Here is a 26,976-nt window from a genome sequence, read left to right as displayed (position 1 = left end):
TGCACATTCAGCGTGGGCAATTCGGCACAAAACGCGCACAGTATGTTTTCGCCATATGGGCGAAGAAGCAGTTGCTAACAATGGCACAGGTTCTATGCGGCCGAGGTCTGCCTCGCCCTCAAGTACTTCCACGAGAACGGTGTCATTTACCGTGATTTGAAACTCGACAACATCATGTTGACTCTTGACGGACACATCAAGGTTGCCGATTATGGTTTGTGTAAAGAGGAGATGTGGTATGGCTCAACCACCAGCACATTCTGTGGTACTCCCGAGTTCATGGCACCAGAAGTAAGTTGTATATTTGGCCTAGCATGAGCGTGTCTGACACTGGATTCTCCAGATTCTCTTGGACAAGAAGTACGGACGCGCAGTTGACTGGTGGGCATTTGGTGTCCTTATCTACCAGATGCTGCTTCAGCAGTCGCCTTTCCGTGGTGAGGACGAAGACGAAATTTACGACGCCATTCTTGCCGACGAGCCGCTCTACCCCATCCACATGCCGCGCGACTCTGTATCAATCCTTCAAAAGTTGCTCACCCGTGAGCCTGAGATGCGTCTAGGATCTGGACCGACTGATGCACAGGAGATCATGTCCCATGCCTTTTTCAGGAACATCAACTGGGACGACATCTACCACAAGAGAGTGCAGCCGCCATTTATTCCACAGATTACGAGCCCGACGGACACGAGCAATTTCGATACCGAGTTTACGAGTGTTACACCGGTGCTCACACCTGTGCAATCTGGTATGTGGACCCGTGCAGCCATATCATATTTAGGAAATTTTGCTGACAACAAATCTAGTTCTTTCGCAAGCCATGCAAGAAGAGTTCCGTGGTTTCTCGTACTCTGCCGATTTTGCTTAATCGTACGCCACTTCCTGATACCCTGGGCTTTTTGTTTTGGAGAAAATGCGGTCGTCATTTGCTCTTGTGTATTGGCATGCTCAGCAACGGGCCCGGCGGCGAGTAGGCGATCAGGACTGAGGAAGCTCACCAGTGTGGCCTTGTTCGCGTGAAAAAGCGTTGTTTGGTTGGCGAGTTGGTCTTTTGTTGGGGTAGTAATACTATGACGGATGAGGAAGCAAAAGATGGTTGTTTGTGTGTGTGTGTGTGTGTGTTTTGGAGTGTATTGGTACGGGGTGTGCGAGCAGACTAGGCTGGGTGGGGACGAAGTATACATGGACAGCCGGATGTGCGTTTGGTACGAAGAAGAGTTTTTATGGTGAGAGTGAATGTAGTGTTGGGAAGCGTTGCAGCAAACGAGCAAACGAGCAAGCAACAATAGTCCGTCTGCAAATCAGCCATGTACAGCAATAGATGAAACAGGGGAAATGTGTCTCGAGCATTTGGCTCTAGCTAAAGATGCGGTGTGTTCTTTCAGTTTACGAGCCAGCGTCATCATCATTTTATTAGGCTACTAGGGTTTGGGCGATCATTTCCTTCATGCCCCTGAAAATGCGGGGAAACTGAGCCTGTATACTACCCCGCAAATAACTTTCTAGCTTATAACCTCGGTGCCACCGTATTAGCTCGTCCAGTATGCTTAGAGCGTGCTACAAAAGATAGGATGAGTCAGTATACTCTTAAAACCCCTTGTGAAAGCCACAGGACTAGGTCAAGGATCAAGCAGACTAATATTTTTTATTCTTGTCATGGTAGTCAACGAATAAGGAATACCTCAGAAGTGAAACTATCATGGCGTGTATGCTTCAAGCTCATTTCTATGATGATTTAGAGAAATCGCTAACTAGTATTCATCAGTACCTATCGTTCTTGGAGCTGCTGGCACTGCAGCTCTCACTGCCTATCTCAACGCCAAATACCATGTAGCCCACGACCTCAAGATGATTGGCGGTGTAATGACGCAGCCGTCCGAAGACATTAACTTCATGAACAATCGAATCACACAAAAGCGCATTCTCACGCATCATATCTTCCAAGACCAGGTCCGAAAACAACCAAACCATCCCTTTCTTATCTTTGAAGGCAAGATATGGTCGTACAAAGAGTTCTCCGAGGCATACACGAGGGTTGCGAACTGGCTGGTTGATGAGCTGGGCGTACAGGTAGAAGAGATAGTCGCAATCGACGGTGGGAACAGTCCGGAGCACTTGATGCTTTGGCTTGCACTTGATGCAATCGGTGCGTCTACGAGTTTTCTGAATTGGAACCTGACGGGGGCGGGGTTGATTCATTGCACAAAGGTAAATCCCTCGGTCATAAAGTGAATTTATATTGCATCTAACGAGCATCCCAGCTATGCAATTCTCGGTTCCTCATTGCAGACGTAGATGTTGAAGCAAACGTTGAACAGTGCCGTGGCGAACTTGAGAAGACGGGCATCAAAATTCATTACTATAACCCATCGTTCTTCTCTTCGCTATCAAACAATACGCCAATTTCCGACAGTCGTACTGAAAACATTGAATTAGAGTCGGTGCGATGCCTGCTATACACATCTGGAACAACTGGCCTACCCAAAGGTGTGTGCATTACCACCGTCCGGGAGCTTATGGTTGGCTGGTCAATGTCAAAGCGTCTGAATATCAAGCCCGAGGATCGAATGTATACATGTATGCCGCTCTACCATGGCGCTGCACATAACCTTTGTACAGCAACAATGATTCATGGCGGAGGAACCGTGGTATTGAGCAGGAAATTCTCACACAAGACGTTCTGGCCCGAGGTTGCGGCTTCAGAGGCAAACGTTATTCAATATGTCGGCGAGTTATGTCGATATCTCTTGAACGGCCCAAAAAACCCGTACGAAAGGGCCCACAAGGTGCACATGGCGTGGGGCAATGGCATGCGTCCAGACGTGTGGGAACCGTTCCGCGAACGCTTCAACATACCAGTCATTCACGAGCTTTTCGCCGCAACCGATGGGCTTGGGTCATCATTCAATCGCAACGCGGGCCCTTTTACAGCAAGTTGTATTGGACTACGAGGGTTGATCTGGAATTGGAAATTTCGAAACCAGGAAGTACTGGTCAAGATGGACCTCGATGCTGAAGAGATCGTGAGAGATCGCAATGGATTTGCAAGGCGGTGCAGTGTCAATGAACCTGGACAGATGCTTTATCGGGTGACACCTGAAACGCTGGCTACTGTACCGAACTACTATGACAACAAGGCGGCTACACAGAAGAGGCTATTTACAGATGTTTTTGAAAAGGGTGACATGTAAGCTCTATGATGTCAATTTAGCGGGAAAGAATGCTTACTTGAAATAGGTGGTTCAAGTCCGGTGACATGCTCCGGCAAGACGCTGAAGGCCGAGTCTTCTTCGTCGATCGACTCGGCGATACATTTCGCTGGAAATCCGAAAACGTTTCTACCAATGAAGTCGCAGACATGATGGGCACATTCCCCCAGATTGCCGAAGCAAGCGTGTACGGCGTCCTTGTGCCAGGTCACGATGGCCGCGCTGGCGCAGCCTCAATTGTCATGGCAGACGGCGTGACAGAGACGACGTTCGACTTTGGTGCCGTTGCAAAGCACGCCCAAGCTCGGTTGCCGAGCTATGCCGTACCACTGTTTCTGAGAGTTACTCCGGCACTTGAATATACAGGAACGATGAAGATTAGTAAAGGGCGCCTCAAGAAGGAAGGTATGGACCCTGAGAAAATCACGGGCGAAGACAAGTTATACTGGCTGCCGCCTGGTAGCGATAGATATTTGCCATTTGGAAAGACGGAATGGCAGGGACTTGTGGATAAGCGGATACATCTGTCGTAATTATCCTTTTTCAGCAATTTCTAGATGTAGAGAAATATTATGGCTAGCGGGGATTCAGGCTTTACATGTCTCGTGGTTTTGATTCCATGATACATGTGAGGGAAAGAGGCACGTGCGTGAGAACCCTAGTTCTGTTCCCCGGTGCCAAGACTGAGACACCGCGGGTGGCGATCTCCGTGTTAGTCAGCCCGATGTGTTTGGATTTCTGTAACTCTGCATTCAACCCTCTCACTCTACCACCACACACCCCGCTACCCCACCTGTCACTGCAATCTGTCACGCTACGATCGCTCTGTAGTTGTAGCGATTCCGAAACACGAGAACACGTACCACAGCGTATTTCGACTACACTGGACATAGAATACTTCGCGCGCATTCACGACTACACCATACGCACATCACATCCACCAACACCAACACATATACACACGTAAATTATGGGCAAAGCGGAAGCCGGTAGCACAAAATGGGTCGCGAACAAGATGAAGTCGAAGGGGCTGCAGCGCCTGCGCTGGTGGTGTGAGCCCTGTCAGAAGCAGTGTCGCGACGCCAACGGATTCAAATGCCACGTACAGAGCGAGAGCCATGTCAGGAATCTCCAGATTGTCGGCGAGGATCCAAAGAAGTTCATCAACAACTTCAGTAATGATTTCCAGAGGGATTTCGTCAACTTATTGCGGACGGCGCATAACGAAAAGGTTTGTACAGTCTCCTTGGCTCTGGTAAAGCGCTGTTCAACTAACATGGTCACAGTGGATATCTGCGAACAAATTCTACAATGAGTATATTAGGGATAAGGAGCATGTACATAGTGAGTAAATCAGACCCTTAAATGTTGCGGAAACGTACTAATCACCAACAGTGAACGCTACGAAATGGAGCTCGCTCACAGAATTTACAAAGCATCTTGGTCGCGAGGGTATTTGCCATGTCAAAGAAGACGAAAAAGACGGTTTGATGATCGCATGGCGGGACACCAGTGCTGCCGCGGTACAGAGACGCAACGAGATTGCGGAATTAGAGGCCGCCGAAGCGCGCAGTGGAGCTGGCGAAGACAAGATGCTCAAAAAGATGGCAAAGCGTGCTCAGGAAGAAGCCGAAGCTAAGAAAGCCATCGAAGCGAAACGAGCGGCAGCCCAGGCAGCGATACAACAACAAGTTACCCCACCCGCGGAAGAGGCCTCGCCAACAGAAGGCAAGAAATCGGATTCACCGGCTGATGGGGATAACCAAGGGGAAGAAAAGAAAGAAGGCGAGGAAGCGAAGGTCGATGCAGCACCTGTCAAACTAAGTTTCGGTCTAAAGGCAAAGGCCGCTCCAGCTAACAAGGCTGGCCTCGGACAAATGAAGAGTCAAAGCATCTTCAAACGAAAGAAGGATGATGCGTCGGAGCAGAAGTCAGTCAAGAAGGTCAAGTTGTAAAAAGGGAACCAGGATTTCGATTTTTGTTAAGCATAGCGCGGCGTTTGGTGTATTGTGACAAGATGTATTATACCGAAGGCTGATACCATGGATTTGGGGTTGTTATAGCAGCAAAATAGACTATGTTTGATTTGCATACGAACTTCACGTATATGAGGCATGTCCGTTGACAAACAGAGGACAGTTTAGCTAGAGAGACGTAATTGATTAATGGAACATACATATTTTGTCGCCTTGCTAATTGCACCTGCAGTGTCTCCCATCACACTAACCTACCAGGCAATCGCAGTCTTGCATGACCAGGGTGTTTGATTATGTAAGGCGGCGACCGGCGATGCCATCAGTCATGGGCCGATGGCATCGCTACTACTAGATGTTTAGAGCATCGCGTGTCCGTCATCAACCGCCTTGTAGCCACAATTGAACTCGCCATGGCGTCGCGCACACGGCTGGCAGCCACCACGGCTTCAACACTATTACGAGGCTCGCGGCCATTGGCAAACTCGAGGATAACACCACTGGCTGCTGCAGTGACGACATTGTCGGCCCGCAGCAACTCACACCTCAGCTCACAGTCCGCCACGAACCCGACAAGTGTCTTCTCATCGTTTGGCCAGCTGACATCTGCATCGGGGCCTCCATCGTACTTTTCCTCGTCACATAGGCGCCTGCCCACCAACACCATTATTCGCTTTGTGCCGCAGCAAACAGCATGGATCGTCGAGCGCATGGGAAAGTTCAACCGCATACTGGAGCCTGGTCTGGCCATCCTGATACCCTTCATTGACCGAATAGCCTATGTCAAGAGCCTCAAGGAGAATGCCATTGAGATACCTAGCCAGAGCGCCATCACAGCCGACAATGTCACACTCGAGCTTGACGGCGTACTGTACACTCGTGTGTTTGATGCATACAAGGCGAGGTGAGTGCTGCCAGATGAATTAGAGGCTACCAAGATACTAACGGCAAACAGCTACGGTGTAGAAGACGCAGAGTATGCCATCTCCCAGCTTGCACAGACGACGATGCGCTCCGAAATCGGCCAGCTTTCCCTCGACCACGTCCTCAAGGAGCGCGCCAACCTCAATGCGAACATCACTGCCGCCATCAACGAGGCCGCCCAGGACTGGGGCGTTACTTGCCTGCGCTACGAGATCCGTGACATTCACGCGCCCGAACCCGTTGTCGAAGCCATGCACCGTCAAGTCACTGCTGAGCGATCCAAGCGGGCCGAGATTCTCGAGTCCGAGGGTCAAAGGCAGTCTGCCATCAACATTGCCGAGGGAAAGAAGCAGTCTGTGATTCTGGCATCCGAGGCTCTGAGGGCAGAGCAGATCAACATGGCAAGCGGAGAGGCTGAGGCCATCTTGCTCAAGGCCAGGGCTACAGCCAACGGTATCGATGCTGTTGCACGCTCCATTGCTCAAGGCGAAGGCGCCGCGCAGAATGCCATTTCGCTCTCTGTTGCTGAGAAGTATGTTGACGCCTTTGGTAACCTTGCCAAGGAGGGCACCAGCATTGTGGTTCCTGGTAATGTGGGTGACATCAGCGGCATGATTGCCAGTGCCATGGCAGTCTACGGTAACGTCAGCGCTTCGCAAGCAAAGGCGTCCAAGTCGATCGAAGGTGGACGGGCCAGCACACAAGCCAGCGAGAAGATCAAGGAGCTTCAGAACAAGCTGAACAATGTCGAGAGCGGGACTAGCGAGGTGCACAGTGAGATCAACAAGGCCATGGACCAGAGGTTGAATAACAGGTAGCCGTGAGCAGTGGTTGAGGAAAGGGAGGAGGTAGGATGGGAACGCGATACGATTGTACATTACACCAAGCTGTATGACTAGCACGGCCCACGAAACGATTGCATCAGGGTTATTGGATACGGGCCATTGAAAAGCATTCCCCGAGGAGTCTTGTTTTCCTGCGTCAAGACTCCATCCCTTGTATATTAAATAAGGAATCGCAACAGGCAATCAACATGACTTTTTGAAACCAAGATAGCACATAGTGTATGTTGTTGTGCGATGTGATCGCAGCCCTTTTGTCTATTCATTAGCATCTCTACCCCTCTACATACTCATGTCAACCGTTGCACCACCTCAGCCACCAAGGTAGCAATCTGCTTCCCATCCTCCCAAATCTCGTCATGCCCACCCTTTAGATCCCTCACATTAAGCACTCTCCTGCCCTCGGCCCTCACCTCATCCTCCTCATCCCCAGCCTCCATAACAATACTCCACCCCTGCCGATCCAGCGCCACACACATGACATCGCGCTGCGCCCGCTCCACAAGCTCATCCTCGTAGCTATGGCAAATAAGTAATAACCTCCCTTGGGGCCACTGCTCCACGTTGTATTTCCCAGACACGGGCGATACTTGCAACAAGTCTTTTTCGGTCGCCTCGGCCCCAAACGCATCAGACACAAAGGAGCGGTATATGGTTGAAATGTCCTCGGGACACGCAGGCGGCGCGTGGTTTCTCAGCAACAAGGGGATGTTGTAGATTCCCTCGAGCAACACCAGGGCTTCGGGTCCCGCTAGCGGCTCTGCCGCATCAGGCTCAGCACCTATTCCCGAAACAAGCTGCGCGAGCATGGTTGCGCCGCAGGAATGCCCGACGCCGATCCAGCGCTTCAGGCCGTGGTTCTGCGCCAGGAAGCGTAGCGCGGCGGCGACATCGCGGATGTGGGTTGGATGCTGGACTGAGCGGTCTGGGTCCGAGGGGGAGCTGGGGTGCGTGGGGTGCGCGGGGTAGGGCGAGAGGCGGTAGTTGAGGCTTGCGATGCCGGCGAGGGAGGGGAGCGTGGATGAGGCGTGCGAAGTGGTGAGGTGTGAGAGGAGGGGGTGGATGCAGGTCGAGTCTTGGAGGGGGTCGTGCCAGGCGCCGCCGTGGAGGTAGATGAGCCAGAGGGAGGGGGAAGGGGAAGGTGCGGCTGGGGTGGCTGTGGGAAGCCAGATGTCGAGGGTGCGGAGGCGGCTGGCGGGGGTGGTGTAGGGGAGGGAGCCTAGGTGGTTGAGGGAGGGGGAGGCTGACGCCATTGTGGAGGAGGGGTTTTTCTTTTGGATGGCTAGCTAGCTAGATGGTTGGAAGAAGGAATTGGATAACGGGAAACAGGAAACGGCTTTGTGGGGGGGGGGTTTGCGAGAGAGCGAGAGGTGAAGTTGCTACATATCAATGTTGGGTTTGACGTACGCTAATCTCAAGTCTGCAGCTTTAGCAAAAAGTTTCCTGTCACTCTAGAGTCTCACTAGATTGTAGTAGGCAGTAAGGATGTTTCAAATGTTTTTAAGATTTTGGTAATGGGCTTGTCTCTTTAAATTACTAAAGAATTGAAACCCAAAAAACCCACCGCGGCGTACTAATACCACATGGCGCATTCAATTGCCTCGTGATTGTTTTCCTCCACCGTCAAATAACAGACATTACAAAAAACCAGATTTCCAAAATTTCCCAGGCAAAAGCACATGCCAGTGCTAAGAGGGGTTGCGCCAAGTAGCGTTTTCGGGGTAAAAAAACGGACATGCTAAGGTATCTTTAAGGACATTACTTCCGAACATGATCAAAACATCTCTCTTCAAGAGACAGAACAGAAAATCAAATCGTCAAACGCGTCTCGTTGGTAAAAAAGAGCGTTTACAGGAAAGCGGCCATGAAGGCACCGAAGCCCATGAGGCTACCGGCGGCGACCTTGACGTTGGAGGCAGCGCCAGTGGAGTCGGGGCGGCCGCCACTGCTAGTAGGAGAGGAACCGGAGCCAGAGCCAGAGCGAGTGGCGCCAGAGCCGGAGGCGCCGCTGCCGGTAGCGCCGGCACCGGAAGCAGTGGTGGCAGGAGCAAGGACGACAGTGGTGCTGTTGTTTGCGCTGACGGTGACAGTGCGGGTCTGGTTGACAGCGGTGCCAGTGCCAGTGCCGCCGAGGGTCAGGGTGTAGACACCAGGGCCAACGGCGGGAATGTTGGCGGGAAGAGGCTGAGAAGTGACAACAGCAGGCTGGTCGGTGACGGCGTTGGGCTGGTTGGCAATGGAAGTGTCAACCGGGGGCATGCCGGTAACGACGCCCAGAGAGTTTGTCTGGGTCAGGAAAGCAGTCTGGGGAGCAGGGTCCTCGGACGGGGAAGCGTTCTGTGGTAGACATGTCAGAACCAGATTTTGAACAATTGGCAATGTGAGAGAATTCAGCGTACCTGAGCCGAAGCAAGGGCAAAAGCCACGGTGGAGACGAAGATGGAGGCACGCATTTTGGTGGTAGTGGTGTGGATGTTTGTTTTTCGGGTGGTGGTTGTGATATTAAACAAGACGCGTGTTTGAGCGATTGAAAATTGACGGTAAAGGTCAAGTTTGCAGGTAGCGATTCAGACGAGTAGCGACTGGAGCGAGATGGGATGGAGCAGGAAGACAATTGTGGTCAACGCGACGCGCCCTCCTTTTATTGCCGCTGTTCTCTTCACCCGCTCCTGAGGAACAGGCATACGAGCTAACACTAGCCCGAGAGGCCCGCGCCACCCTGACCAGGCAACCAGCCAGCCTCGTGCTTAACCCCAATCGGTCAGCCTGCGCCGTGACAAGCTGTTAGCGGCCAGCACAGCCAATAGCCGCCCTGTTTGGTGGCGACCATGTTTCGCGTCCGTTGTGGCAGCGGAGATATTTTTTTATTGATTTCACATCGTCCTTGCAGATGCTGATCGCGATATGTGCCAATACTGGGTCATACTACTCAACTACTACTTACAAGCAGCACACAACGGTGTTGTCTTGGACGCCGAGACAGGAACGAATTGGTCCCATTGTCGTCTCAGCATGTTGGCCCAAAAGAAGGAAAACAAAAATATCACAGCTCATGCACGCACACGATGACCTGTCAGGTGCGCCTCTGGTGCTGACCAGCCCAGCCTCATCCCGAGTTTCAGCAAACCTCTCGCCATCTTTCCAGCCTTCTCTCAGCGCAGTGCGGTGAGGTGAGGTGTGGTGTGGTGTGGTGTGGTGTGCGGGCTCCCGCAGAAACAAAGCGCATGCTGTCGTCATGTCCCCAGTCGAATCCTCTGCCGACCCCGGCCTCAGCCTCTCCACTTTTAACATGGCAATTTTTCAATGCTCGCCGCTCCGTTGGGCGCACTGGCACTCGTCAAACGGCGCGCGCATCCCTTTGTCCTTGGTTTCCCCAACGTCTGTCTGCTAAAAAAAACACTGTACTCTGACTACTTACACACAGGCCCTGGCGGCAATAGGGCAGAACAGCAAGTACGAGGTAAGCAAGCACTGCGGTCCGTCACGTGCACAATCGATAAGCTTGCCGGCCGGTTGCTTAATTTTATCAGCCCTTTGCAAGACTGACCCTACTTCGCTACCACTATACCCCCATTACTTCATCCATAGCATTCAGCATGCAATACCCGCCAATGATGGCCAATATCGCTTATTCAATAATGGCAAACACACGGCATTACGCGTCCTCTCGGAAGCTGCTGGGCTCTAAAATTAGGCCCGACAGCATCATCTCGTATGGCTCTTCGTAAATGTGAGCGAGTGGGTTACGCAGGGGCTCAGCCAAGGGGCTGGAGCGGCAACCAGGTCCCGTTTGGGCATGGCCTCGGGTTCGCTCCAAGCAAAAGGTGGAAAGGTGGGTGGCATGCCTGTCCGCGCCCTCGACAACGGCTGAATGGGGGCCCTCGCCTTGGCCCTGCATGGTCTCCTGAGCGACATGTGCTCTCAGTCACCGCACACCGTCTGTTCAACTTGGTCGCCCTGCTGTCGCTGCTTGTTTGTTTGCTACGGAGCAAAGTGTCGGTCAACTACTTGCGTTCAAACTCTATCACATCGACACTACACATGTTCGAAACAGAATGGCTGGATTGAGGCTGGCCACCTAGCCTGGACTAGTGGCGCTTCCCAACCTCACCAGCCCGCAGTCTGCAGCCCGCCCGCAACTCTGCATACCTGTCTCACGAACGTTACATCGGCCATTGCCTCAACGCCATCTGATTTTCTGATCGTCTCGATTTCATCCGCAGCAGATCTATTGACACCAATGTGACATTTACAGGCAGCTGACGCTGCCAGACAGACCTCAGTCTCCTTAGACGGAGACGGCGTGTTCCAAACCCGCGCTTCCATCTGATCAGCCATCAGCTGCAATGGTAGCTTACCACCCAGTCTTCTTCCACACACACACACACACATTCTATTTGCCTCATCCCATCTCAATTCCATGCTCTAGCATCCAAACGAAACTCTATCCTCATCACCGCTAAAACACCACACTCTATCTCACGTTTCCCATTCCTTTTCCCCACCTCAACAGCACCCGCCCAAACCTTTTCCTTTACCTCTTGCATCTACCGCATCAACACGAAAAAAAATCCCCACATTTAGCGTCATCCCTTGTGCCCATACTATGCCCCCGTCAATCCCAGCCCATCTCTCCCCAAGTAATATCCAACAAATATTCAAAATCGCGACCATACTCTCTTCCCTCCCATCAAATTACATAACAGATCACACGCACAGACAAAACGCAGGTCATCAGATCTTCCACACATATAAAAAGCAAGTCCTTATACTTAAAAGAGGGAAACGATGCGATCAAGAAGGGTCTTTGCCAGGGAAAGATTACGTTAGAGTACCACAGAACGTGGCAGCGTGATGCATAGTATCCCTGATGCGCAAAATGCGTGGTGAGGATTGAGAATATGGCGCTTGAACGAAAAGAAGAAAAAACAAATGTAAACACCAGACCGTCAACGTTCCAGCGGCCGTTTTGCGTTGAAACATCTGGGGTTCTGCTTCTACAAGGAAGATGGGGATTGCATGTTTCCCATCTCTGACATGGAAAATTCAAGCACAAACGCATGATTCCGCATGCATATTGAATTGAAGCTTTGATGTTGGATTCAATCGGGTTTCATTTGCTTTCTTTTGTTCTCAACGTAGAAACAGCATGGAAACCCATGCCTGTGATAGACATTTCTACAAAGCAGAATACCCCGCCTGAGCATGAAACACCCCATCCTCATGAACCAAATGCCTTCAAGAGAGAAAAGAAAAGAAAAGAACCATCAAGTTTAAATTGGAGTAGAGAAAAAAAGAACTTCTCCCCTCACTTCAAGACATGGTTGTTCTATTACAAAAAGGGGGGGGTATGTGATATCTACAACTGCCCAAAACCTAGATCCATCCCTCTTTTTTCGAACCCAATGAAGAAAACATGGCGTACTTGTACGACAACGCGCTCCTTTTACTTGTGACAACAAAAAAAACGATAACGACATCAAGGCACCACGACCTCACATAACAAGTCTCAAAAAAAATCTTCGTCTTCTTCTTCTTTTAAGTTGAGGGAGAGAAAAAAAAAGGATGATCCTTCTCTGCCCAAAAAAAAGTACTACTATATCAACGCCAAGATCACGAAAGGGCTTATTCGCTATCCTCATCAGCAAGCAACTTGGCGTAATCATCCGCCGACGCAAAAGTAGGTAGACTCTTAAGCTTGCGTTTCTTGCTCTTACGCCCATCTTTTGCGGCGCCTTCATCCTCGTCGACGTCAAGATCAACAGGGACGTCGGCGTCGCTATCCATGAACGCGTCTTCATCGTCGAGATCGAAATTTGCAAAGTCGTCGTCGTCGTCATCATCATCGGCCGCGGCGTGCTGACCACCCGTTTCGACGTCTTGATCAAAGTCGTCGTCGCTACCGAGATTCAGTTCAACGCCGCCGTCCATACCGCCTGCGCCCTCATCGTCATCGCTCATCATATCGTCCATGTCGAAGTCGCTGAGATCGTCGTCGTCGCCGCCGTCGCCCTCGACTTCGGGCCTGCTCTTGACGAGGGCCTGCCAGATTTCCTCGTCGTCGGCGCTGTCCTCGCTGTCGTCCTGCTTGCGGTTCTTCTTCTTCGTCTTCTTCTCCGCCTGCTTGGCCTTGCCGGCTTTCTCAAAGTACGTGTGAAAGAAGACTTCGTCGTCGCGCACGTCGTCGACCTTGCGGCGCCAGAATTGCTCAGAGTTGAGCGGGTCGTGCGTTCGGTCGCCGTCGCGCGTCGTGATGAGGTACGAGGCTGCTTTGGAGGTGCCGGCCATGGGCTGCATGATGGATGTGCCGTGGATGCCCGAGGACTTGGTCTTTGCGTTCTTGAAGGAGAATTTGTCTAGGAAGTTCATCAGAGTGTAGATTGTTGGGTCGGGCTTCTCCTTGATGGGCTCTTGGTTGACAATCTTGGAGGCGAGCACATGCACCGAGGGGTGGTAATGTGCTTGCAACGGCAGTAACTCCCACAAGCACGACAGGTCAGCTCTTGCGTGTTCTGGATCCCGTTTCCGGGAATCGTAGGCTGGCGCTGTAGATTTGTCCTCGCTCTTGTTGGTTGTCGGCTCCTTTTCCTCGTCAACATCCTCGTAGTGTTCATCGCCGCTGTCATCAGCATGGTCTTCTGGTGTAGATAGCATGGACTTGATGCTCGGGAAGGTGTTGATCAACTCGTTTACAAGGTACAAGACTCCGCAAATGAACGGAGGTTCATGCATGTGGATGGTCTGGAGCAGACGCTTCACAAAGGCCTTTACGCGCTTAATGCTCGTGTCAGCCTTGAGCGACCTGTATAGCAAGTTCAAAAACATAATGTGCTTTGAAGTTGTCATGAGACGTGGATCCAGAAGCGACTCGTACAGCGTACGGTAGAAGCGGTCCGCAGAATAATGCTTCGTTGCCGAGATCTGCTGAATCAGAGTCATGGCCTGGATACTGGTGTTGAAGTTGGAAGAGTGCGTCACTTCGAAGATCATGTTCAGCTGGTCCTCAAACTTGGCGTCGTCGGTTTTGGCAAAGGGAAATGCGCGGTTGACGCCCGTCAAGATTGCCGAAATGAGCTTCTCGCGCGACTCGTCCTCGACCTTGAAAGCCATGGTAGCTGCCTTTTCGGCCTTTTGCCTGGCCATCTTGCCTGGCTTTCCACCGCCTCCTTGGATGAGGCCATGCTTGTTCAGCCGCTTCTCTTCCTTTTCATGTTCCTTTTGTTTCTTCAGCAGGCCCAAGAAGAGACTAAAGTAGATTTCCAACAGTTTGTTGGCTACCTCGGGCTCCTTCAGGCTGAGGACGGTCTGGTTGAGGGTGATGACAGCGTAGTATTTGGCGATTCCGCTCTGGTTCGGTCGGAAGAGTAGATCGGACTCGATGGAGCTAATGATGACATTCTTCATGAGCGGGTGGGTGTTTTGCAGCTGGAGCAGCAGATACGAGGCCCTAGATGCAACCTTCTTCTCCTTGTCTCCTAGCTTGTTGATAAGCAGTCGCAGCAGATTTTCTTCCTGTTCTGGTTTTTCCTTGAGGAGCTCCCAAACATATGTGACTGCGCGATTGCGCGAGAACTCAACCTCATCGTTAGACCAGGCCTCGAGAATCTTGAGCAGCTCAAAGTATTGCTTCTTTAGCCAGTCCTCGAACGCCCACACAATCAAATGCGTTTTTTGCAGGCTACCAGGAAGCTTCTCACCCGCTTTCCAGTGCGCATTCTTTCCCTGGATCGCAGAGAGGAGGGCTGGCTGTCGCGCAAACGCCTTTAATTTTCGGTCTGGAGGAAGGAGGACACCCTGGCCGAGCAAATCCTTTAGTGCAGCCAAAGCCTGCATGGCGGCATTCCTGCTCTTCTTCTGCGATAATCCCATGAGCTGGCCAAAAGCCTTTTGCGTGTGCAGTGGCGACTCTTGGACCAAGAGCGTCAGAGCTGACACCTTGTCCTCCATGGTACCAGAGTCCATGACAGTAGCCATGAACTTGTGCGATGAGTCTTTTGCAAGGTGCGAGGCTGCATACTCCTTGGCCTCTGCGTCGAGCAACTGGACGGCATAGTCGTGGAGGGCATCGATGATGTAACGCGGCGGGATAGTGGGATTTTCGACGATAGGAAGCTCTGGAAGGTCAATGGCATGCCATTCTGGCTGCGGCTTAATCAGCTGTTTCGCGTTAGTATGGCGATACAGTAAAGGTGGTTTTTCTCCAGGGCGCATACAAGCTGCGACTGCGCGTGCGGCTTCTTCTGGTCCTTCTTGTGCTCTTTCTTCGCGCTCAGCCGGCCCTGGTCCGGCTCGGGCTTCGCAAAGCCATCCTTGGTCTCGGCATGGGTTCGCTTCTTCCCCATTTGATGTCTTTGGTGTCGCGCGCGGAGCAGCTGCAAGGTCCGTCAGAGAATTTCCTCTGACCCGTCACGACCGCAAAAAAGATGGCGGCGCTCGCACGGCGATGAGTCGAGAATTTGAAGATTCTTGGCACGCTAGCAGTGTGCCCTAGCGCGGTGGGGCCCGTCATTGTGCAGCACATCGTCGGACCCTGTCGGCAGCGGAATAATGCCAAAACACCACCCCCGTGACTCAGCCGTATCCCCAAATTAACAATGCGTGTAGTGGCCCGGTCATACAACATATAGACACTGCCATTGACACGTGTCCCGTCAAACACACGTCCATCTCACCACCATCAACCCTCTGCCCCGCCAGCCTACCCCGCCGGCGAGCAAATCACACCAATTCACCCTACCATGGCTACCGATGCTGCCGACGAGGACAAGAAGACGTCCATCACGCCCCTCCTCAAACGTCTCTGGCATGAGTCACCCACCACCAAGCCAACTGCCGACGAGATTGCAGCTGCACTCGCCTTGATCTTTACCAACAGTCTCTCAGAGGTCCAGACAGGCGCATTGTTAACATGTCTCCACTTCACAGATCAGGACAGACAGGCCGACGTGTTGGCAAAGTGCTCCAAGGCCATGCGTGATTTTTCAACTGACGTGGATATCCAAGGCCTGCAAGAGCTCATTGCCAAACGGGGAATGAAAGAAGGGAGCTACCATGGCGGCTTGTGTGACATTGTAGGCACAGGAGGTGACTCACACAATACGTTCAATATCAGCACTACCTCATCTATTCTGGCAAGCTCTCTTCTCATGATTGGAAAGCATGGCAATAAAGCGTCTACATCGCGTTCTGGATCGGCAGATCTCCTTTCCTGCACACCACCAAAGGCCCCTGTCATCACCGCCGTTACCCCAAACACCATCCATGAAATCTACTCACAGACCAACTATGCCTTTTTGTTCGCGCCCATCTTCCATCCTGGTGCCAGGCATGCCGCTTCTATCCGGAAGCAGCTGGGCTGGCGAACCATCTTCAACCTCCTTGGTCCTCTGGCAAACCCCCTACACGAGCTAATCGAGGCCCGGGTGCTGGGCGTTGCTAGGAAAGAGATTGGGCCAGATTTTGCAGAGTCACTCAAGCAATCAGGGTCGAAGAAGGGTATGATTATTTGCGGCGATGAGGAACTTGATGAGCTATCGTGTGCTGGACCAACTCACTGCTGGCGCTTAGTTGAGAATGCTTCAACAGGCGATGTCGACATCAACTACTTCACCGTCAGCCCTGCCGACTTTGGGCTTCCTGAGCATCCTCTCAGTGAAGTTAGCCCGGGTCAATCCCCAGAACAGAATGCCGCCATCCTCATGAAGATTTTGAACGGCGAGGTCCCGCCTGACGACCCGATTCTGCATTTTGTCTACATCAACACAGCAGCCTTGTTTGTAGTAAGCGGTATCTGTGATGCTGATACAAGCAACATGGGAAAGGGCGATGACGGTAATGTCATCAAAGAAGTCGGGCCAGGTGGCGGACGCTGGAAGGAAGGTGTCCGGAGAGCAAAGTGGGCAATCACGAGTGGAGCAGCATACGAGGAGTGGCGAAAGTTTGTTCAAGTTACGAACAGTGTAGCATAAACTTTAGAAGCTCTCAATCATGCATATGAAGTTTGACTATTTGGAGTTGACATTGACCATTGGCTGAGGACCTGTTACGACGAAGTCAGTCAGTGCAAGGTGGATAAGATTGTCTGCTCAGTTTCAACTTGGTATCCACCTGGCGAGGTCTGTTGATACTCCTATTCGGAGTAAGATGCCAAGTGCTAGTGAATAGTTACTATTGCTTGAATCATTGCCATCTGTTTCTCGTCTTGAGTAGCGGATCATTGTTTCTCAGAAAAAGATAGTGAATAGTATAGCGACCTACTAGTGCTTGGTATAAAAATTAAAAAGAATTGATCTATCAAATCTCGGATACCACATTTGCACATCTCTACTTGGCTGTCTGCAGTATCTCGTACTCGTACTAAAGAGAACATATATCGGACAGCCGTCATAATAGCGGGCTGCTAGTAGATTACAGCCAAACCTATTCTTGGATTCGTCGCCACGTTTGAACTGTTTGTACAATTTCAACCACAGGAGGGTAAAAGCATTTCATGCGAGTCTCTTTCTAATGTTTCGAAAGCATTCAGGCGCTCTCTTGTAAATCTTGCAGGCCGTACACAGTACTGGCCGAAACACTCGACTATTCGAACCCCTTTTTCTTCAAAGCAGGTTACCTTTGTAATACGTCTGATGTCATGATATTGAGAACAACACTGCGACTGTGACCATATTATTTGTGCAAACCCATAATTCCTTTTTATACTAATGTATTACGCTAATGTAAATCTCTGAGCTGAAACCCCAAGGTTTCTGTGCAGACTTCTTATCCAAATATTCTTACTTTAACTGCGAATTCATTCTTTTTGATACCTGATTCTGGCAGGTTGGGCTGTAGCCTGCCATTCTTTTCTGAGATAATCAATCTGATACGCTATACGGCAAATGGATAGAAACATCTCAACCCATACTGCGTTCATGGATTATAAACTCAAATTCCAAAGACGCTGCTTTGTTGTCATACCTGAATCGCGAGCCTGATTAATACAGGTAACATAGTTTGCGTATATGCGAAGTAATATACATTGCAGAATTACAACCAGGGCTAGTCCCCTGGAAATGTCGATATTGTAACAAAACACGATCTAGACAAGTCAAGTGTAAAAATTTATCGAGTTGGCAGTGGTACGATACATGTCTCGGAAGACCAAAACGATTCGGGATATAAACTCCAAAGTATTCACACCCTGTCATACATCCCACTCCCTGTACATACCGAAGCATACTCAGCATCGAAACCGAAGCACTAGATTTTAACTTTCCCATCCCCCCATCTTGCAATCTTGGGCAAAACCAGTCCCTCGCATTCCCTCCCCGGAAGAGACATCAGCCATTCTTCCATCGCATTTCGCAACCCAACATCAAAACCCTTCACGACGGCCCTTCTCCGGCGCTCTTCAAAACACTCAAAACGTCATTCTTACCCTTACACTTATCCACCTACCCTACCCATCCGTAATCCCCACAGGGGGGATACGCGAAAGAACGCCCCTCTCAAACGCAACCTTATTCCGCCACCGTACCCATGGGTCCCGGGGGGGTTTAGAGACTTGGATTGAAGCCGGGATACCCTTTCTTTGATCCATCTCGGCGCCGCACACCCATGTAACCTTTAACTATTTCCCGGCATTGCTCGTTTGCTTACGGAGGTAAACTGTACCCTTACGGTGATTACCCAACCTTAACCCTTTGCTATCCCCGATGTACCCACCCCCCCCCCCCCCCCTGGTCTAATTCTCCCGGCCGCTTGCCTCGCCAATCCCGGCGTATAACCCTCTTTGACTACGATCGGGGCCGTTGACTCCCGCTTCTTACACAGTCTTACTAACAAACTTACTCACCCTGATTATTATGTCTTACCGGGGTTTGGGGTTTGCTCACGCAACCCATGTTTCCGCTGCCCGCTTCAATCGAATCCCATCACCCGCTCCGCGAAAACGCAAAACCCAAAGGGAATATGCGCTCATCCCGGATCTTTAGATCTACACATATACACCTGAGAATAGAGTTGCAGGGAAAGGAAAGTGTGCCGGGCGTATAAGCCAGGGTTGCTATGGCTATCTATAGCATGGGGCTGTGAAAAAAACATGGTAAAGTGAAGTCGTCAAGGATATAAGTGGAGATTAGGGTTACAATGAGATACAACAGTAAGGGATAGACAGAAGCCGCGGAAATTATAAAAGTGGGTTTTGAGGCTTGTGACACGGACGTTGGTTAGAGAGAGAAAGAGGTAAAAAAAAAGGTGCCCCGATATGATGTGGTGATTACAAAAATAACATGGGGAGGGTAAAATTACTCATGTTGCATGCATGGTATGTATGCAACATGTAAGTAACATCATGAAGTATACTTACCGCAATCTGCCCGCAAAGTGCAAGCGAAAAAGAAGAGAAGAAGGGTGGGGGAAAAAATTCAAGTCCGATAAGGCTCATGCAGAAGATGTCAGCAATCGCGACAATCGATGCGAAATGCTAAATCACCTAATAGTTAACTTTTTTGCTCACCGATTAAAGATAAACGGTGCTAGCTCCCCCCCAAAAAAACTTAACTCTCCTCCGTATCGAAGCATGAGAGCCATGTCAAAGAGAGAAAAAAAAGGAACAAGAAGAAAAGGTTGTTTTTACCAGGTATCCCGAAGGGAATAACGACACATGAGACAGACAGAGAGAGAGAGAGAGAGAGCGCAAAGGAAGCATGTATCCAGCTCCGCCCCCTTCCCACATACCCCTTGTCGTTGCTATTCCGGTGCTCCCCATTGGCTTACGGACGCCCGGCCAACATTCCCGGGGGAGGGAGGGACAAGGACAAGCAATTGCCAACACCCCGAGCATTTGTAAACGGCTGAATGCAAGAAAAGAGAGAGAGAGAGAGAGAGAGAGAAAAGGGACAGTTGCAGAAAAAGAAAAGAAAAGAAAAATGTAGGATCCACCACCATACCATAAGTGGAAGAAAATATTAAGCAAGCAAGGGGACTTTTCAATTTCCCTCCCCCTTGGGACGTCTTGTTTGCAAGTTACGAGGTAAAATGCACGTGTAGTCATACAAAGCACATGTACACTTACTTTCTTACTCTCTCTCTTTCTCTTTCTCTTTCTCTTTTATGCAACGGACTGGGGGAAGGGGGGAGGGTTGCTTTCAAACGTCGCCGACCTTTTTTACCAGCACGTTCTCCATACTAATAACTACGCTCACTATGGGGGCCGTATGTCATCGCATCCCCCGAGTCAAACAACACCCCATTCTACAGTACCTTCCACACACACGCGCGCGCGTCCATTCGCCAAACCCAGGCAAATAACTGCACTCGTCAAAGCAGGGCAACGCCTGCGGCTTGCCCCACCTTATACGAACGTTTTTTTCTCCTTAACCCGATCTGGGCTTCCCTGCCTCGATTCCCAACGGACCCCCCCACCTCGGGCGGAGGATTGGTTTATATACGTAATGTATGTTTATATGTATGTGAATATGTAGTATGAGCGAATAGTGGAGCAAAAGGATGGCACGCGCGCGTGTATGGATGTGTGTGTGAAGCAGGTTCGAGAAAAAAAAGGGACGAGAGACCCTGCAGCTACTTACTCATTTGTACTGTAACGTGATAAAAAGGGCAAGCCGCGAAAAAACGTGTTGGGGCAGGCTGGCTGGCTGGCTGGCTGCGGGAAAGGTGGGAGGGAGGGGTGTGGGGCGGGACAACGGTTTGTGATGTGTAGGATGTGTGTGTGCATATTGGGGGTGTAAGTATAGGGTAAGGTGGAGAGGACGTTGAGGGACGGGGAGAGGGGATGGTGAAGCCGAACCGAGCTTCGTTTTCGCGCTCCCGCTGTTCAACGTTCAACGCTCTCGCGTGCATACACGCGAGGTGGAAACAAGCGAGGTGTGTGTAGGGGTGGGGCGATGTGCTTGTGTGTGTGTGTGTGTGTATGTGTGGTGTGTACGGAGGAAATGGCCGAGTAGGCGAGGTATGGGAAGGGGAGATTGCTTGGACAGGAAGGATTGATGGCCTGACGCGCGAGAGCGGGAAGGAATAGATGCTGCTACTCGCTATTTGCTCGTCGGCACTGCCAGCCCGAAAAGGGTCGACGTTAAGGCTGGCCAGCAGTTAGGAAAGAAAAATCTGTCAATGACCTGATGTAAGAATTGCAAGGCGGGGAGGCGGGGAGATGGAGTAGAGACGCAACGACATGACAAGACATCAGATGAGATGGCGCGCATCGTCCCCACCACCAACTCGCCTTTCTTTCTTTCGCAAGGAGAAACTTGCAAGGCAAGAGTATGCGTGGATAGATTGCACGAGTAATCCTTTGGAAAAAAAACTTGAATCAAGGTGTTCGGACTTATTTTTCCAAGGAAAGAAGTATAAAATCGAAAGGATTGACCGGTGTGCGCATCGATCGAGCGCCTAAAAAAAAGGTCCGGAAGAGGATCCGTTGTGCGAGTACGAGCACGAGGCTGAGAAAAGGGTAGATTCGGTGTGTTTAGTAATAAACTGGGGTGTGAAAGGGAAAGATAGCCGCGTGTGCTGTGCATCACAACGACGTAAAACAAGCAACTTTGCACATTACTGTGTAACTTCCCCACGTACATACGCGCATGCCATCCGACCCATGAGTCAAAGAAAAATCAAATAAAAACAGGATTTTCGATGATGGGAGAGGGAGGCGGGGGAGCAAATTGACAAGCGGGAATGATGCCAATGAACCAGAATTCAAACGCATACAAAAGAAAAGATGGAATAAAATAAAACATAGACTAAGATGGAGGAGGGGGAGCTGGGAGCAGGTATAATGGCGTAGTTCACCAAACCCAGTACCGAACAAAAATAACGGTTCATCAACCACAGGCGCGCGCACGCACGCCCACTCTGGGAGCAAAAGCCGATTGATTGTCCAACCTGTGCGTTGCGCATCCCCGGATGCACAAACACATACCTACCAAGTCATTCCAGAAAAATACACTTTGTGGCTTTTGCTTTTCTTTCCTCTTTCTGTTGTTGCCATGGTTTGCGAGAGCGCCGCCACGAAACATGGATGGAGGGTAAGGGTTGGATACATGAACCGGGGTTGAATTGGTAGCAGCTCCGTACGTCTCGTAATCAACCGGAGCGAGGGTGTCGCATGAAGTGATGATTACAAAGGGTTTGCTTTGGCATACTTAGAGTTTAATGAGAGGTGAAGGAGGGCTTAGCGAGGTCGCGCAGTATGGACGGGGTTCCGATAGGTAAAGGACGTGCTAGTGGAGCGGGGAAAGGGGAGATTTTGGGGATTGGGGGAGGGGAGGGGAGGGTCTAGACAGGGCGTTTGTTGCTCTTGCTTTCTCGGCCAAAGAAGGCAATTGGTGATGCGGGACGAGAGATGGATGGAGATGGCTATGCTATTTTGCTGGGCACAGTCGGGGGATGCATCCGGACGGGGGGGAGATGCAAGTCATTGAAGTGCCCAAAAAAAAAGTTGGTTGTTACTGCACAAGGAAGTGGTTACCTGCAAGTGTTGAGGGCACAGGTTAACGGGAAGCTGCAAAAAAACTTGGCAGCGCGTGGCTATTTCCCCCGCTCGTCGGGAATAGTACGTGGAAGACGTAATTATTGGCAAAGGAACAAGAACTTGCAGAGAAAGAGAGAGCAACAAAAAAAGAGTAACTTCAACAATCTAAGTTGCTTCCCACGTGGATCTACTCTGCGGTAGCGTCGGCGGGGATGCGGGACAAGTGTTCATTCTTGGGGATGACACAGCAAGCAAGTGCAAGCAGGCCCGGCAACGGTCGGAAACGTCTGGTGGGAACCTGTTCCGTTCATGGTTGACGAATGGCCCGGTGGTGTTCGTGGTGGGGCCCGAGCTGACAAGTACCAGCTGGCTGCCAACTCCGCGGACGTCGTGTGCGGCTGGCTGGGCTGGCAGCCTCGCAGAAAAAACACCCCATGTTGCATAATGCGTCGCCCTTGTGTTTAGTCGTTTAGTCCCATTCCTTTCCGTTTCCTTTCTAGGTGCGTGTGTAGATAAAGTAGTGATGTGCACATAATCTTGGTAAAATAACTTGCGACGGAAGGCGTCAATGCATACAGTTTTGAGTTTGAAGCACACACAACAAAAAAAAAAACTGCCGTAGCGCAAACGGGGTAGTGGAAGCGATCTCAGCCTGCTAGGGCCAGCCAATGGTGTGTCGCAGATGCTCCCTCTCGCAGAGACCGAGGATTGTCGGAACGGTTTTGTGGCACTGAAACGCAGCTCGAGGCTTACCTCTCTAAGCAGCTATATACGAGTAACATAGAGCTAATGGAGATAACGCGCGTACCCCTCGCGACAACTCGTACGACAAACGTGCAGCACATCTGCATATCATGGGGATCATGCTTGTTACTGTCTATTGTTGCAACAATTGACGCAAAAAACTACCGAGAACAGCTCAAGGGTCCGTTCTCTTCTCAGCCATCCGCCAAGACATGGGAGCCCAAAAAAAGCAAGTGGGCACGACATGATTAGGCATATGTGTACACGGTATGTTTCCCGAAAAGCCAGGGTCTGTCGCAAAGTCGATGAGAGGACGGCTTCTGAAGCCGAAAGCGAAAATAATCATTAAAAACGGGCGGAAGCGGAGGGGAAGGGGCTGAGGGGGAGGAGGGGGAGGGGGGGAAAGGGTGCGCACTTGGTCAACGGGCTTACTACCATCGCACATGCCGAAAGACTAAGGGACCACCATGTGTGATGTGTACTTATGTAGGAGTACGGGGGTATGCGAACAATAGCGCATTCGCAGAGTTAGTTTATCGAACTTGAGCGTGCAAGACTGATAATAGACGAGAAGTTGCAGACGCTACTTGATAAATAAACGTCGAGAGGGGGTCACTGGGGGGATTTGCAGTGGTTGCCTGCATGAACGCCATACCGGATGGGTAGCGGCTGTGGTTGTGATTTGGTCCAAAGGTTTTGTGGCGCCTTGAGAGATCGAGATCGGAATTTCATGCCAAGGCCCAAAATGCTCATCTGGCGCAGGAGCAATTTTTTTTCTCCAAATAGGCCGAGTGGATCCGACGCAGCGCTTGTGGCGTAAGGTTCAATGACGTATCGTGTAGCAGAGAGATCGAGATTCGCACACACACTGTCGGGCCTTGATTCAGAAACAAACAATGGTGGAAATGGCTAGCAAAGCATGTGTTCCAGGGCAGGCTCAGAGTAAGGTCCAAGTGACAAAGGACGTGGCTCTGGGGGGGTGGGAGTGGGATCAAGAGGTGCCGGCAGCTTTTGCGCTTGTTCATGCAGCAGAGGGGATCGCATATGCAGGGTCTCTGTAGAGGATGGAGGAATGGACGGATAGCTGAACAGTGGTTGCGGTTGCGAGATTGCGCAAGCGAAGACGCATCAAAGAAGCAATCTAGGTTTCACGAGATGCTGGGCAATCGCATCGGGAGGGCGATTGACGAGGGAAAACAATCGTCGAGGGTCCTGCTACCACGGTAGAGGGCGAGGGTTAGCCCCGCGGGTGAGGGGGACAGAGTATTGGTTGAGGGCACAGGGCGGGCAGGCAGGTAGACAGGTAGGCAGGCAGGCAAGCAGTAAGATGGTTATAGCATGTGCGTACTATAATGTATATGCAAGCAAGCCAGGCAAAGCAAGTGCACGCACAGTGTTGTAGAGTAAGTAATACTTGGACACGTATGTACCGCATTGTCCGGCATGACCATGAGATTGTAGACACATGGAAGGCGGGAGGATCGCGATGCATCGGGGAGAGGAGGGGAGGGGGGGTCTTACACGTGGACCGGAGGCGGCTCTGGTGACGCGAAAGAGACTTTTTTTTCCCGCTCTCTTTCCTGCATTCCAGGCGACGGGAAAGCGGAGGGTCGAGGCCGAAATGGCAGGATTGCGGTGTCACGGCGGACAAGGCGGTCGCCAGAAGTGTATCGCGGGCTGCTGTTTTGGGAGTCGGCAGGTGCGCAGGGACTGGGGCAGTGGGTAGCAATGACATCAGCGTGTGTAAGAGATAGCGAGGGCCCGGGTCAGGCGGCGGCGGGAAAGGGGGACTTTTGCTGGGCCCTGCATGGTGCTTTGGTGGGCTTTGGAGGAAAGAGGGCAGATTACTTGGGTGTGGGATCGCGATCGCAGGTGAGAGAGTTGGAAAAGGACCGGATGCAGGCTGGAAGGGCTGTGGTGCAAAAGCAACGGGGTCGGGCTAGGGTGTGAGGATCAGGTCGATGTGGTGCCAAAACCCGATGAGGGGAGGAGCAGCAGGCCCGGGGTGCACGGCTACCGTTTGGCGTCCGCGTGGAGCGTGGTGGGCAGAGGGCCAGAGGGGTCTATGGGTCTGACGAGGGCTGCGGGCTAGCAGGGGGCTAGTAGGGGCAGACAGCTGCTCCAGGGGCTGTGGCGCAGGAGACTGGCTGGCGGGCGGGGCGACGTCATTGGGAGCCGCGCCGCAATCGATCCCCACCCGATTGCCCGATCACTGTTGAACGTCGACGCACGCGCCTTGCCTCTTTGGGCCGTAGCGGAAACGGGCGAGCAGGGGTGCGCGGACAGGGATGGAGGAGCGGAGAAGACCCTGATCTCTGGATTACATCAGACATCACGACGTTTATGCCGCCCCGTCCATTTTGCCAGTACCGACACGCAGACCCTGGCCTGCTGGCCCGCAGAACGCCCGCCCTCCGCCCTGCTTGCAGAAACACGGCAGCCTCTGCCGCCACCGCCTCGCGCTGCACCTGCCCACCAGCCGAGGGCAACACAAGGGAGAAGGTGGCTGCTGCTACGGCACATGTGTACATACAGGTGCAGTGCAGTGCGGTGCGGTGCGGTGTAGACGTGGATGCGTGGGTGGTGTGTAATGGGCTTGTTGAGGGGCACATGCCTGTGTGTCTGTAGTATGGATGCGAGTACGTACGTGTGTGTGGGCGCACCGTGCAAAGAACCAGAACAACAACAACTGACTGGGAATAATAAGAAGAACAAGAATAATAACAAGAATAACAACAACAATAACATCATCATCATCATCATCACCCACACACTTACTACTCGCTCATGCTGATGCTCATGACACGCACCCACTCCCGCACCGGCACCCACACACTCTTTTTCTCTCTCTCTGTTTCTCTCTCTCTCTCTCTCTCACACACACACACACACACACCCTCTCTCTTTCCCGTGTATTACTTGCCTACCGCCTTCGTCCGGCAAATGGTCGAGTGCCTTGTCCGAGGAGCGACAAGCAGGAAAAGCGTGAGTTGGCAGGCGGGCAGGCGGGCAGGCGGGAGAGCAGTTGCAGCCCGAGGGCTGGTGCTCACTCCCACTCTGGTGTGCCCACTGCCTACTGCCCAGTGGCATTCACCCCCAATTGACGAGATCGCGATCTGTCGTCCTGGCACGGCACCACTCCGCCGCGCAGCATTGGCCGAGAGTTGTGCTTGGGCGGCGGCAGGTCTTGTCTGGGGTTGCTTTTGTCTTGATCGCCCGCGCTGCTGCACCTCTGCCCCCAAGCAGCCGGCTCAACAGCACGAGAAGCTTTGGGGGGCGTCGCCCTCGATCGCCGGCTGTGTAGCGCCATGCCAGGCGTAAGATGAGCTGACGCCACCTGGTGCTGGTGCGCATGCTTCCTGGTCGCGCGTCGCCTCGCCAGAAGCTGATCGCCGGGGCCCCTGCTCCTTCACCGCGCTAGCGTCCTAGGGCGCACTGCACTTTCCCATCTCCACGCATGCAATTCTCAGTCCCTGATAGTGCCCTGATCCCGGGTGGGCGAACCCTGTGCCTTTTGCCCTGCTTGTGCCTGCCCATTATAACTGCCCACCCACGCCCGCCCAACTGTCTGGTGCTGCTGCCAGATCCCTCTTCCCTATCCATCATCACCATCACCCATTACCACCCACAACCAACCCACCACCATACTTGTTGCCCATTCACCACCCCACCGCCCTCTTCAACAACGTCATCCACAACGCTCTCTACCGCGGCTTGCTCTCTTGCACACTGCTGCTGCTGTTGCTGCTACCACTACCACTACCACTACTACCACCATCGCTACCACTGCTGCTAGCCACTTCTGCTGCTG

General features: G+C 51.8%; 10 protein-coding genes across 10 annotated transcripts; 4 read left to right on the top strand and 6 right to left on the bottom strand.

Moving 5' to 3' along the window:
- Nucleotides 1-1,700: 1,700 nt before the first annotated feature.
- COCMIDRAFT_3550 (uncharacterized protein) lies at nt 1,701-3,743 on the top strand (the record flags this gene model as incomplete). The annotated part of the gene is made up of 4 exons (XM_007687780.1): nt 1,701-1,707; nt 1,767-2,209; nt 2,263-3,188; nt 3,239-3,743. 4 exons carry the CDS (start codon nt 1,701-1,703, stop codon nt 3,741-3,743), a joined length of 1,881 nt encoding a protein of 626 aa, XP_007685970.1.
- Nucleotides 3,744-4,180: 437 nt separating this feature from the next.
- COCMIDRAFT_3549 (uncharacterized protein) lies at nt 4,181-5,165 on the top strand (the record flags this gene model as incomplete). Its single annotated transcript, XM_007687779.1, has 3 exons — nt 4,181-4,441; nt 4,497-4,554; nt 4,606-5,165. The coding sequence occupies 3 exons, from the start codon at nt 4,181-4,183 to the stop codon at nt 5,163-5,165; spliced, it is 879 nt and encodes a 292-aa protein (XP_007685969.1).
- Nucleotides 5,166-5,596: 431 nt separating this feature from the next.
- COCMIDRAFT_3548 (uncharacterized protein) lies at nt 5,597-6,925 on the top strand (the record flags this gene model as incomplete). The annotated part of the gene is made up of 2 exons (XM_007687778.1): nt 5,597-6,087; nt 6,139-6,925. The coding sequence occupies 2 exons, from the start codon at nt 5,597-5,599 to the stop codon at nt 6,923-6,925; spliced, it is 1,278 nt and encodes a 425-aa protein (XP_007685968.1).
- Nucleotides 6,926-7,239: 314 nt separating this feature from the next.
- Nucleotides 7,240-8,202, bottom strand: COCMIDRAFT_90070 (uncharacterized protein; the record flags this gene model as incomplete). The annotated part of the gene is made up of 1 exon (XM_007687829.1): nt 7,240-8,202. The coding sequence occupies one exon, from the start codon at nt 8,200-8,202 to the stop codon at nt 7,240-7,242; it is 963 nt and encodes a 320-aa protein (XP_007686019.1).
- Nucleotides 8,203-8,797: 595 nt separating this feature from the next.
- Nucleotides 8,798-9,402, bottom strand: COCMIDRAFT_90157 (uncharacterized protein; the record flags this gene model as incomplete). Its single annotated transcript, XM_007687828.1, has 2 exons — nt 8,798-9,253; nt 9,349-9,402. The coding sequence occupies 2 exons, from the start codon at nt 9,400-9,402 to the stop codon at nt 8,798-8,800; spliced, it is 510 nt and encodes a 169-aa protein (XP_007686018.1).
- Nucleotides 9,403-11,770: 2,368 nt separating this feature from the next.
- On the bottom strand, nt 11,771-11,977 carry COCMIDRAFT_89967 (uncharacterized protein; the record flags this gene model as incomplete). Its single annotated transcript, XM_007687827.1, has 1 exon — nt 11,771-11,977. A coding segment is annotated over one exon (207 nt), but the record flags the coding sequence as incomplete, so codon positions are not given.
- A 597-nt stretch (nt 11,978-12,574) lies between these two features.
- COCMIDRAFT_3545 (uncharacterized protein) lies at nt 12,575-15,291 on the bottom strand (the record flags this gene model as incomplete). Its single annotated transcript, XM_007687777.1, has 2 exons — nt 12,575-15,106; nt 15,163-15,291. The coding sequence occupies 2 exons, from the start codon at nt 15,289-15,291 to the stop codon at nt 12,575-12,577; spliced, it is 2,661 nt and encodes an 886-aa protein (XP_007685967.1).
- Nucleotides 15,292-15,687: 396 nt separating this feature from the next.
- COCMIDRAFT_34984 (uncharacterized protein) lies at nt 15,688-16,917 on the top strand (the record flags this gene model as incomplete). Its single annotated transcript, XM_007687807.1, has 1 exon — nt 15,688-16,917. The coding sequence occupies one exon, from the start codon at nt 15,688-15,690 to the stop codon at nt 16,915-16,917; it is 1,230 nt and encodes a 409-aa protein (XP_007685997.1).
- A 4,065-nt stretch (nt 16,918-20,982) lies between these two features.
- COCMIDRAFT_89946 (uncharacterized protein) lies at nt 20,983-21,468 on the bottom strand (the record flags this gene model as incomplete). Its single annotated transcript, XM_007687826.1, has 1 exon — nt 20,983-21,468. The coding sequence occupies one exon, from the start codon at nt 21,466-21,468 to the stop codon at nt 20,983-20,985; it is 486 nt and encodes a 161-aa protein (XP_007686016.1).
- A 3,906-nt stretch (nt 21,469-25,374) lies between these two features.
- Nucleotides 25,375-25,696, bottom strand: COCMIDRAFT_3543 (uncharacterized protein; the record flags this gene model as incomplete). Its single annotated transcript, XM_007687776.1, has 2 exons — nt 25,375-25,480; nt 25,536-25,696. 2 exons carry the CDS (start codon nt 25,694-25,696, stop codon nt 25,375-25,377), a joined length of 267 nt encoding a protein of 88 aa, XP_007685966.1.
- Nucleotides 25,697-26,976: the final 1,280 nt, after the last annotated feature.

Source organism: Bipolaris oryzae, assembly GCF_000523455.1.
Source record: "Bipolaris oryzae ATCC 44560 unplaced genomic scaffold scaffold_34, whole genome shotgun sequence".
Taxonomy (NCBI): domain Eukaryota; kingdom Fungi; phylum Ascomycota; class Dothideomycetes; order Pleosporales; family Pleosporaceae; genus Bipolaris; species Bipolaris oryzae.
Note: the sequence above shows the minus strand (reverse complement) of the source record. Positions and strands in the feature narration are given on the sequence as shown.